The sequence below is a fragment of the Gossypium raimondii genome, chromosome 12 (assembly GCF_025698545.1).
Source record: "Gossypium raimondii isolate GPD5lz chromosome 12, ASM2569854v1, whole genome shotgun sequence".
In the NCBI taxonomy this organism is placed as follows: Eukaryota; Viridiplantae; Streptophyta; class Magnoliopsida; order Malvales; family Malvaceae; genus Gossypium; species Gossypium raimondii.
In genome coordinates, this window is record NC_068576.1 from 11,911,072 (window position 1) to 11,922,333 (window position 11,262).

The 11,262-nt window shown below is 38.0% G+C and overlaps 1 protein-coding gene across 1 annotated transcript; it reads left to right on the forward strand.

The window, feature by feature from the left end:
* Positions 1-5,629: 5,629 nt before the first annotated feature.
* LOC128035447 (uncharacterized) lies at positions 5,630-5,989 on the forward strand. Its single transcript, XM_052625189.1, has one exon. It carries the CDS (start codon positions 5,630-5,632, stop codon positions 5,987-5,989), a length of 360 nt encoding a protein of 119 aa, XP_052481149.1.
* Positions 5,990-11,262: the final 5,273 nt, after the last annotated feature.

An 11,262-nucleotide genomic window follows, 5' to 3' on the forward strand; every position in this document is an offset into this window, starting at 1 on the left:
TTTTGTGAAATTTGACATAAATGTGTATCTGCTTCAGTGGTTAAGTGTTTTGGGTGTGTGTATGAGGTCTTGGGTTCAAGTCATACATTTGGAAATTTTTTTTATTTTTTATCCAAGTCTTATCCCTGTTGGGTGGGCTTATATAATATTATTTTAAACTCATATCAGAATGAGCCTGCTGGTTCGAGTGGTAATGAGTTAGTATGTTGGAGATCTTGTGTTTGAATCCTTGCGTGAGCGAGGGTGATAATTTTTGCTTTGGGTGTCTAAAAGAGGTTTGGAGGAACCAAAATTCTAAAGGAGTTAAGAGTTAGTGGGTTAGTAGGATTTAGTGGTTAGTGGGTGGTTAGGATAGATATTGTTGTTAATTTGATTTTCTTTTTTTTTTTTCTAATTTTGTTTCTCTCGTTTCTAAAATTTCTGACGTTCGTTTTTGCTTTCTTCGACTCTTCTCTTCTTCTTTCAATTTTCCCTTTTCAATTTGTACTCTCCTTTTATTCTTTGCGTGTAATTCGGGATTTTGGTGTTTTCGTTTGGCCAGGTAAGTGGGGGGCTTTCACTTGTCGATAGGTTTTGTTTTCAGTAAGCTATTAGGTTTCTCCTTTTCGTTTGTATTCTTAGTGTGTGTTGTAAGGGAAAATAATTCTCTGTAAACGTTTTGTATAGTAAAAGGCAGTGAGACGGTAGTTTTCTCTCAATTGGTCTAATTTGTGAGTGTGATTGGGTTTTATAGTGGTAAGTGTATGCAAGTTGCTCAGTTTAGTATTGATGGATTTGCAATTTGATTGCTAAAAAGGTGTTGGGTATTCTTTTTTTAGATGTTGGTGGTCTCGGAAGTGGTTTCGGATCAAAATTGTACCAGGTGTACCCTAATGTGAGAAAATGAGATTTAGTGAAAGATAAAAATAGGGTCTGTTGAGACCACACGGGCGTGTACCCGACCGCATGTGAGACATGACCGTGTAACTGACGAAGGTGTGGCTGTGCACATGACATGGCTATGTATCAGTGTGAGTATAGCCGTGTGGGCCACACGGGCTAGGTCAGGTTTGGCGTGTGGGTTTTGGGCCAAGCTGTGTGGGCTTCACGGGTGTGTGAGCCCACACGGGCATGTGGGCCCAAAATTCTAAAATTTTCTCTAGGATCGTACGGGTCGTTCCGATCAACTGTGAACCTACCGTAAGGTCGGTAAAGGCTAACTCAAGCCTATACATATGATCTAATACTCTAATAGTCTGATTTGAGTAGGAAACTGATATGTATGCCTGACTGTACTGTTAAATATGTATTTATCTGTATACGAGCATGTTAAGCATGTTTATTCTGTTATGTTCGCATCTGTATTCTGTATCTGTGTTTGGGGTGGGTTTTGTATTTGTGGAGGAAGTGATCTGTATGACGACCTTTCGCCTATATCCTGACAGCTTTATTGCATATTATCTGTTATGTGTCGCATCGACACTATCTGGTATGTAGGGATGGGTAGGTGTTTAAACCTTACATGGTGTGATGGGAAGGACAAAGATGTTGTGTAAAGGATAGGGGTAGGATTCTACATATCTGTTCTGTACATCTGAATCTGATATATGTTTCTGTTATGGACTTAGGTCCGTATCTGTATCTGATTATATATGAAATTATGTATATGTTGCGTGACTGTCTCTGTTGGGTGACACACCGAGTTTACGAAAACTCACATCTGTTTGTCTATTCTATTTAGGTAATCTACAGACATAGGCGGGTCGGTGCGACGGAGGCTTAGCGGTAACCACTTGACGAAAAATGTTTTTATTATTATAATTATTTAACAATTTTACTGAATTTTCTAGTTTTCGTGAGAGTTTTGTAATTTTTGTACTCTCTAGACTTTTGGTTTGAACTTTTTGGGTTTGATTGTGTCACAATTCCTAAATTGCGATGATTTGACAAAATACCAATTTTACGCGAACAAATATTATCTTTTTTTTTAAAACGTGAGTGTGGTTTTGTTATCAACGATTTTCAAACTTCTGCTGCGAAATAATTAGGTAACTTTAAAGGACAACATGTAACGGTTTCAATAATTTATATAAATATGTTTTATTAAAACTTGGACATTTTTATCAAGTAACTAAACATGTTTTTATCGAAATATCATTGGCTTCTAAACCCTTCTTCGTAACACTCCCGCATTCGGCCATAACATTTAGGCTAGGTTTAGGGTGTTACATTTAGTGGTACTAGAGTTAGGTTGTAAAACTCAGGCTACGAATTTTGGGTTCCAAAATTGTTTTTTGAAAAAGAACTAGTTTTCAAATAACTTGGATCATTTTGAGTAAGTGGTACACCGAGTCTCTAGCGCCGACCCTGTAAGTATCTCTAAATTTAGAAAATACTGTAGTTAGTACTTTCTAAAACTGTACTGAGTTAGTTAGGGACTAAAACCTCTGAAATACTTCTAAACTTCTATTAATTTAAGTATAAAATATCTGTTAATAAACACTGGAACTGATCATAAAATTTTATAATATAGATAAAATTAAAAATACGATGAGTGTTCATAGAGCACGCAGTCGTGGTATTTGTGAGTGCAGCGGGCGCCGTAGGGGGCCTCAAGCTGAGTCTTCCTCTTTGGGCAGTATGCCAAATTTAGACACGAGTGAGACACCGGTGTCACCTGCTATTGAGACTGGGTCTCAAAGCCACTCGGCTGGGGCCGACGCACTGTCTCAAGCCATGTTGAGAGTTTTAGAGAGGATCGTTGGACCCCATTCTGGATTTGGGGTCAGTGGGTTAGTAACTGAACGGTTTCGGTCTAATGGAGCTGAGTTGTTTAGGGGCGTCACTGGAGTCGCCCCTACTATGGCTGAGTATTGGTTAGAGGCCACTGAGAGGATAATGAAAAACATCGACTGCACTTCTGAGTATAAATTAAAAAGTGCAGTTTCTTTGCTTCGTGATAAGACATATCAGTGGTGGTTGTCAGTTAAGGAGGGTACTCAACCAGATTATCTGAACTAGGACTATTTCAAGACTGCATTCCAAGGAAAGTACGTGGGTGCGATCTATGTGGATGCTCGTAGGCATGAGTTTATGAATCTCACGTAAAGTGATAAATCTGTAGCCGGGTATGAGACTGAGTTTCTGAGATTGAGTCGCTACGCTTGATGCATGGTGGCATCCGAGTATGAGAAATATGTCCATTTTAAGAACGGCTTGAAGGATAGAGGGAGCGAGAGTTTTTAGTTCTTGTGGATAAGGCGAAGATCGCTGAGGAGGTTAAGCACGTGGAGCGCTAGAATAGAGATTGTGAGAGAGATAAGAATAAGAGGGATTCGAAGCCCTTTAGTTCTGTTCAGAGGCCTAAGAAACGGGCCAGACCTAATGGGCCTGTTAGAGAGGGAGTTCCTGTTGCTTCTACTGGGATTTAGCCTATTGGTGATTCTGGTTAAGAGCAAGGTTGCCTGCATGGTTTATGCTGCTAGACGCCGAGAGGACAGAGACTCCCTTGATGTGGTCACGGATACGTTTTTAATTTTTGATGCTCCATATACTGCTTTGATAGACATAGGTTTTACACAATCCTATGTAGCTAGTACCATTTCCGAGAACTTGGGGATTTCAGTTGAGTGTACTTCTGGTGAGATTAGTGTATTGAGTCTATTAGAGCAATCTGTTTGGGTTAGTAGACTCTATAAGAATGTTCTGTTAGAGGTACAAGTGGCTGTGTTTCTGGAAAATTTGATGAAGTTACTGTTTGGGGAGTTCGACTTAATTCTGGGTATGGACTGGTTGGTTGAGTACCGAGTTAGTTTGGACTGTGTGACTAAGAAGGTCGTTCTAAGGACCGTGGATGACAAGAAGGTGGTTGTGATCGGTGAACATCGGGATTGCTTATCTAATGTGATCTCCGCTCTAGTGGCCGAGAAATTATTTTAGAAAGGTGTGAGGCGTATTTCCCTACGTCAATGTTTCAGTTTCTAGGGACTCTTCTATCGGAGATATCATAACAGTGAGGGAATTTTCAGATGTTTTTCCTGAGGAGTTATCGGGTTTATCTTCAAATCAGGAAGTTGAGTTTGGCATTGAGCTTTTACCGTGTAAAGCTCCGGTGTCAATCACTCCTTACCATATGGCACCGAATGAGCTTATAAAGCTTAAGGCTTAACTTCAAGACCTTTTGGGTTGTGGTTTCATCTGTCCTAATATGTCTCCGTGGGGGCACTAGTTCTGCTTGTGAAGAAAAATGATGGTACCATAAGGATATGCATCGACTACTGGCAGTTGAATAAGCTAATTGTGAAGAGTAAGTACCCACTTCCGAGGATATAAGACCTGTTTGTTTAGTTTTATGAGACTACAATATTCTTGAAAATATATCTCCGTTCTGGTTATCATCAGCTTAAAGTTAAGGAAGTTGATATTCATAAGACGACATTTAGGACTCATTATGGGCACTACGAATTCCTAGTTATGCCCTTTGGTTTGATGAATACTCTGACTGCATTCATGGATCTGATGAACCTAGTTTTTTCAGCATTATCTGGATCAGTTTGTCGTAGTCTTTATCGATGATATTCTGGTGTACTTTAAGACTGAGGATACTCATGATGAGCATCTTAGAGGAGTACTTCAGATACTCCGAGAGAAAAAACTCTACGCCAAGTTAAGTAAGTGTGAGTTTTGGTTGTGAGAGGTAACTTTTCTGGTGCACGTGGTTTCTGTTGTAGGGATCTGAGTTGATCCTAGAAGGATTAAGGTTGTGCTTGATTGGAAATACCGTAAGAATTTATCTTAGATCTGTAGTTTTCTGGGACATGCGGGTTATTATCAGAGGTTTTTTTAGGGGTTCTCATTGATTGCAGCTTTTTTGGCTAAGCTTCTATGCAAGAATATTCCCTCCGTCTGGTCTGATGCGTAACAATCGAGCTTTAAGAAGCTCAAGTCTGTTCTGACTCAGGCTCCTGTCCTGATACAGCCTGAATTCAATAAGGAGTTTGTAGTGTATAGTGATGTGTTGCACGTCAGTCTGGGGGTGTGTACTGATGAAAGATGGTAAGGTTGTGCTTATGCGTCCCAGCAGCGTAAGTCACGCAAGGGTAATTATCCAATGCATGGTATCGATTTAGCTGCGGTGGTGTTTGCGTTAAAGATCTGGAGGCACTATCTGTATGATGAGAGGTGTATCATTTGCACCGATCACAAGAGCCTCAAGTACCTCCTTACTCAAAAGGAGTTGAATTTTAGATAGCATCGATGGGTTGAGTTGCTTAAAGATTATGATTGCACGATAGATTATCACCCCGGTAAGGCCAATGTGGTGGCCGATGCTCTCAATAGTAGAACAATGTTTGATTTGAGGGTGATGCTTTCTCGTCTCAGTTTGTTTGATGATGGGGGTCTGTTAGCTGAGTTGCAAGTTAAGCCGACTTGGATTGGGCAGATTCGAGAAAAGCAGTTAGGGGATGAGTCTCTGGTTTTGCAGTTTCGTCAGGTTGAGAATGGCAGCACATCTGATTTTAGATTGATTAAGAATGAAGTTCTATGTTTTTGAGGATGGGTTTGTGTACCAAATGATTCTGATCTGAGACAGTAGATTCTGAGGGAAGTGCATAGTAGCCATTGTGTTATACATCTCGGTGGTAATAAGATGTATCAGGATCGTCTGAAGGTAGCTTTTGATAGACAAAAGTCCTATACAGATTTAAAAAGGAGGGATATCGAGTGCTCTACGGGTGACTTTGTATTCCTTAAGGTATCTCTATGGAAGAAGGTTCTGCGGTTCGATCGTAAGGGCAAGTTAAACCCTAGGTTCATCGCGCCGTATCAGATTCTGAAGCGTGTGGGACTGGTGGCTTATCAGTTAGAGCTACCTCCAGAGTTGGATCGTATCCATGATGTCTTTCATGTCTCGATGTTGAGGCGGTACCGGTCTGATGCATCTCACGTTGTCTTTGTCAAGGAGATCGAGGTTAGACCGGACTTGACATTTGAGGAGGAGTCAATTTAGATTTTTTATCGAGATATTAAGTTGCTGAGGAGGAAGTCCACACCATTGGTTAAGGTTCTGTGGCGGAATCATGGCATTGAGGAAGCCATGTAGGAACCTGAGGACTTGATGTGTCAACAGTATCCTCGTCTGTTCGGGTTAGTTAAATTTTGAGGCCGAAATTTCCTTTATGGGGGTAGAGTTGTAACGCCCAAAATAATTTAAGTTTGTTTTTGTGAAATCTGACATAAATGTATATCTACTTCAGTGGTTAAGTGTTCTGGGTATGTGTATGAAGTCTTGGGTTTATGTAACAGCCCTATTTTAGGCCTAGTCGGAACAGTGGTTTCGGGACCACAAATTCGATGAGGAAAAATTTATTTTTATGGTCTAAAATTTCATGGAATGATTTCATAAAAATTTCTTTCAAAAATTTCGACATTTGGGCACTCAATTTAGTCAAAAGAACTAAATTGTAAAAAGTGCAAAAGTTGAATTCTACATGTTAGAAGTGTCCAATTGTTATGAAATTTTAAATTGGAGGTCCTTAAATGGTAATTATACCATTGGTTAACTTGTTGGATAAAAATGGACAAGAGATAAGTGAAATAGGAAAATTTTAAGTTGGGGGCATTTTGGTCATTTAGTAATTAAAAGAATTAAAAAGGCCAAAATAGCCAAAAATTTGTCCATCTTCTCCATGGTGAACGAAATCAGCAAGGGGGAAGCCATATTTAGGGTTTTCAAGCTTCCAAGCTCCATAGTAAGTGATTCCAATCCCCGTTTTTAATATTCTTTACGTTTTTGGAGTCCTGGTAACTTGATTTAGCTTATTCTAGCAATAATTTAACCTAGGGTTCATATTTGGAAAAATAACCATAGGTGAAATGTGTTTATTTTGATGTTTTATGGTATAATATGAATGTTAAAATTATGTTAAATAACTTTTGCTAGCCGATTTTAAGTGAAAATGACTAAATTGACATAATCGGTAAAAATACCTAATGTTCATAAGTGTTAGAGTGAGAATTTGATGTTTCCATAGAAGGAAAAAATGTTCAGCATGTCATAAAACATAAGAAAAAGGAATAAATTTTAATTTCTGAGCCTAGGGGCAAAATCATAATTTTGTGAAACTTTAGGGGCAAAAATGTAATTTTGCCAAAATGTGATTTTTGGACTTGATTGAATAATGTGACTGTTAAATAAGTTAAATGTGTTATTATAAGTCAAGAAAGACAAGGAATTAACTTTGATTAGTGAAAAAGAAAAAATGAGAAAAAGTGAGAAATTTCTCGATTGAACATTCAGAATAAAAAGGGATATGAATGAAGTGACAGAAATGATCACATGTGTGGCATGGACTGTGTGTAGGCCACTATGTGAAAGTGAAAGTGATGGTCATGTGTGTAGTACTATGTGCAGGCTACTACGTGTACCAGAATGATAGGTCGCATGTGTAGTACTATGTGCAAGCTACTATGCGTACCGGATAGCTTCGATCACGTGTGTAGTACTATGTGCAGGCTACTACGTGTATTGGATAGTGATGGTCACATGTGTAGTACTATGTGCAGGCTACTATGTGAACCGGTATCATTAATTATAAGGTGGTTGCTATGTGCTGATCCCACCGGATATCATTGATTACAAAGGGTGGTTACTGTGTGCTGAATCCACCGTGTATCTGTTATTATTCCGAAGTGTTTATCGGGAAATTGACTAAGTGAAAATACATGAGATCATGTAACGATTAAGTGTGATTGAATGATGAATATATGTGTGGAATTGAATTGAATAATGATTGAAAGTGAAAAAGTGAAATTAGGAACAAAACAGTTTTGGACAGTAACAATAGTGTGACTTTGAAAAATCACCAAAAATTGTGCAAATTGAATTAGAGAGTAAATAAGATATTTGAATTTTACTGAGGCAGGGTCGGATTGATTTCGGAATCCCCTGTTTTGACTTTTGAAAATAATTAAAAATTGTAAAAAAGTAATTATGAGTTATAATTTATATTCTTAGAATCCTTAATAAGTATATTTTCATCGGAAATAAACAGAAATATCATTTGAATTATGTACAATGAGATAATTTATTTTTAGTGAAGAAAGGTCAGAGATGTTGAGCAGTGAAACAGGGGTGAATTTATAGAATAAACTGTGCTAATTGGCTGAGCCAAAAATTTTGAAAATTTTATGGTAAGAAGATATGTGAGTCTAGTTTTGGGGAAAATTAACAAAACTTAATTTGGAGCTCTGTAGCTCCAGATAAAAATAATTTAGTGACTGTAACTCGACTACACAACTTTGAATTTAAATATAAGTGAATAGTGAAATTATGTATAATGCTATTTAAGCATGTTATATACATAAAGGTTGTGGAATGGAGAGGAGGAGGAGGAAAATAAAGCATATGAATGAAATGTGTATAATTGGTTAAATGTATGATTATAATCGATAAATGTTGAAATTGGAGTGATGCTTATATTGGTGCATTACTGGTCATGTAAGCTCATGAGAGAAAATAAAGTTTCACAGCATATGCGTGTGGCATATTTGGCATGAAATGATGTCATGTGTGGCTCATGAATTAACTCATGTTGCTAGGTTGATGCATAATTATAGTATTCAAATGTATACCTATTTGTAATATTTTGCTATGTGATTCGGAAAAAGGGGAATAAATAGCATACTGAAAATTCAGCCATGGTGCTAGTTTATGTTAAAGGAGTGTTTTATGGAATATCTTAAGTAATGGAATCTTATGAATTTTGAGATTAATTTGCTAGTCAAATAAATGACAAATGAATTGGTTGCGTATTCGTAATTTTGACATATGCTTGGTATATGAAACGTAATAATATATGCTTGAATAAACTTTAAGTATTCGAATGACATGGATTTGATGGTGATAAGATTCAAACATTGAATTCATGAAGCACAGGTGATGTATTATTGTTGTGTGATAGCTTGGTTCGAGAAATTGGTTAGGTAAATGGTAAGTGAAAGCATTTATGGATATAGAAGAAAATTTGGAGTGAATATGCAATTTAGCTCAATTAAATGATTTCATCAATTAAACATTGTGTATACTAGAATGTGTTAGTGAATTACATATTCGTAAATTGACATTCGAAGTTCAGTTAGTGATATATGAAAATAACATGAAAAGATTTATGATTGTAATTAATATTGATTCTGACTTAAAGTGGATTCCTCAATATTGGATTGATTTAACAGATATATTGAGCATATGAATGGGTATGTATTGGGCCTCATAAACCCTAATTAGCAACTCGAAGATAATAATTTGAAATTTTTTAATTTGAATGAAATTTTATAACTCGGTTTATTATGTTTATAAGTGGATTTATTCTGGTAATGCCTCGTACCCTATTCCAGCGTAGAATACGGGTAAGGGGTGTTACAAAGTGACATCACTAGATTCGGCCCTAATGTTTAGGCCGAGTTTGGGGTGTTACAGTTCAAGTCTCACATTTAGAAATTTTGGTATTTTTGATCCAAGCCTTATCCCTGTTGGGTGGGCTTATATAATATTGTTTGTAAACTCATATTAGAATGAGTCTGCTGGTTCGAGTGGTAAGGAGTTAGTGTGTTGGATATCCTATGTTCGAATCCTTGCATGAGCGAGGGTGATAATTTTTGCTTCAGGAGCCTGATAGAGGATTGAAGGAACCAAAATTCTAAAGAAGTTAAGAGTTAGTGGGTTAGTGGGTTAGTGGGATTTAGCGGTTAGTGGGTGGTTAAGATAGATATTGTTGTTAATTTGATTTTATTGTTTTTGTTTAATTTTGTTTCTCTCTTCTAAAATTTCTGTCGTTCATTTTTGCTTTCCTCCACTCTTCAGTTCTTCTTTCAATTTTCCCTTTTTAATCTGTACTCTCCTTTTGCTCTTCGCGTGCTATTCGGGATTTCAGAGTTTTTGTGTGGTAAGGTAAGTGGAGGACTAACATTTGTCGATAGGTTTCATTTTCAGTAAGCTATTGGGTTTATCCTTTTCGCTTGTATTCTTAGTGTGTGTTGTAAGGGAAAATAATACTCTGTGAACGTTTTGTAAGGAAAAGGCAGTGAAACGGTGGTTTTCGCTCAATTGGTCTATATTTGCGCGTGATCGGGTTTGATAGTGGTAAGTGTATGTGAGTCGCTTAGTTTAGTATTGATGGATTTGCAATTTGATTGCTAAAAAGGTGTTCGGTATTCTGTTTTTAGGTACTGGTGGTCTCGGGAGAGATTTTGCATCAAAATCGTACCAGGTGTGTACCCTTAACGCGGGAAAAAGAGATTTGAGAAAAGCCAAAAATAGGGTCTGTCGACACCATATAGGCGTGTGCCAGTCGTGTGCGAGACACGGTAGTGTGATTGACGAAGGTGTGGCCGTGTGGGCCACACGGGATAGGCCAGGTTGGGCATGTGGGCCACATGGGCTTTTCGACCCATACAGGCATGCCACATGGTCGTGTAGGTTTTGGGCTAGGCCATGTAGGTCACACAGGAAAGGCCATTCCTGGCGTGTGGGCCCATATGGGCATGTGGGCCTAGAATTCTAAAATTTTCCCTAGGGTCACACGGGTCGTTCCGATTGACAGTGGACCTATTGTACGGTCGATAAGGACTAACCCAAGCCTATACATGTGATCTAATACTCTGATAGTCTGATTTGAGTAGGAAATTGATATGTATGCTTGACTGTACTGCTAAATATGTATTTATTTGTATATGAGCATGTTAAGCATGTTTATTTTGTTATGTTCGCATCTGGTTTCGGTATCTGTGTTTGGGGTGGGTTTTGTATTTGTGGAGGAAGTGATTTATACGGGGACCTTTCGCCTATATTCTGGCAGCTTGACTGCATATTATCTGTTATGTGTTGCTTCGACACTATATGGTGTGTAGGGATGGGTGGGTGTTTTAAACCCCACCTGGTGTGATGGGATGGACGGAGATGGTGTGTAGAGGATGGGGGTAGGATTCTGCGTATCTATTCTATACATCTGAATCTGATCTCTATTTCTGTTATGGACTTATGTATGAATTCGTATTTGACTGTATATGAAATTCTATATATGTTGCATGGCTATCTCTGTTGGGTTCACACTGAGTTTATGAAAACTCACATCTATTTGTCTATTTATTTTAGGTAATCCACAGACATAAGTGGGTCGGAGTGACGAAGGCGCAATGGTGACCACTTGACGGAAATTGTTTTCACTATTATAATTATTTAACGGTTTTACTGAAGTTTCCAGTTTTCATAAGAGTTTTGTAATT

What these genes read in the sequence shown, in the direction of transcription:
- LOC128035447 (XM_052625189.1), top strand. Translation starts at nt 5,630, where the DNA reads ATGTATCAGGATCGTCTGAAGGTAGCTTTTGATAGACAAAAGTCCTAT.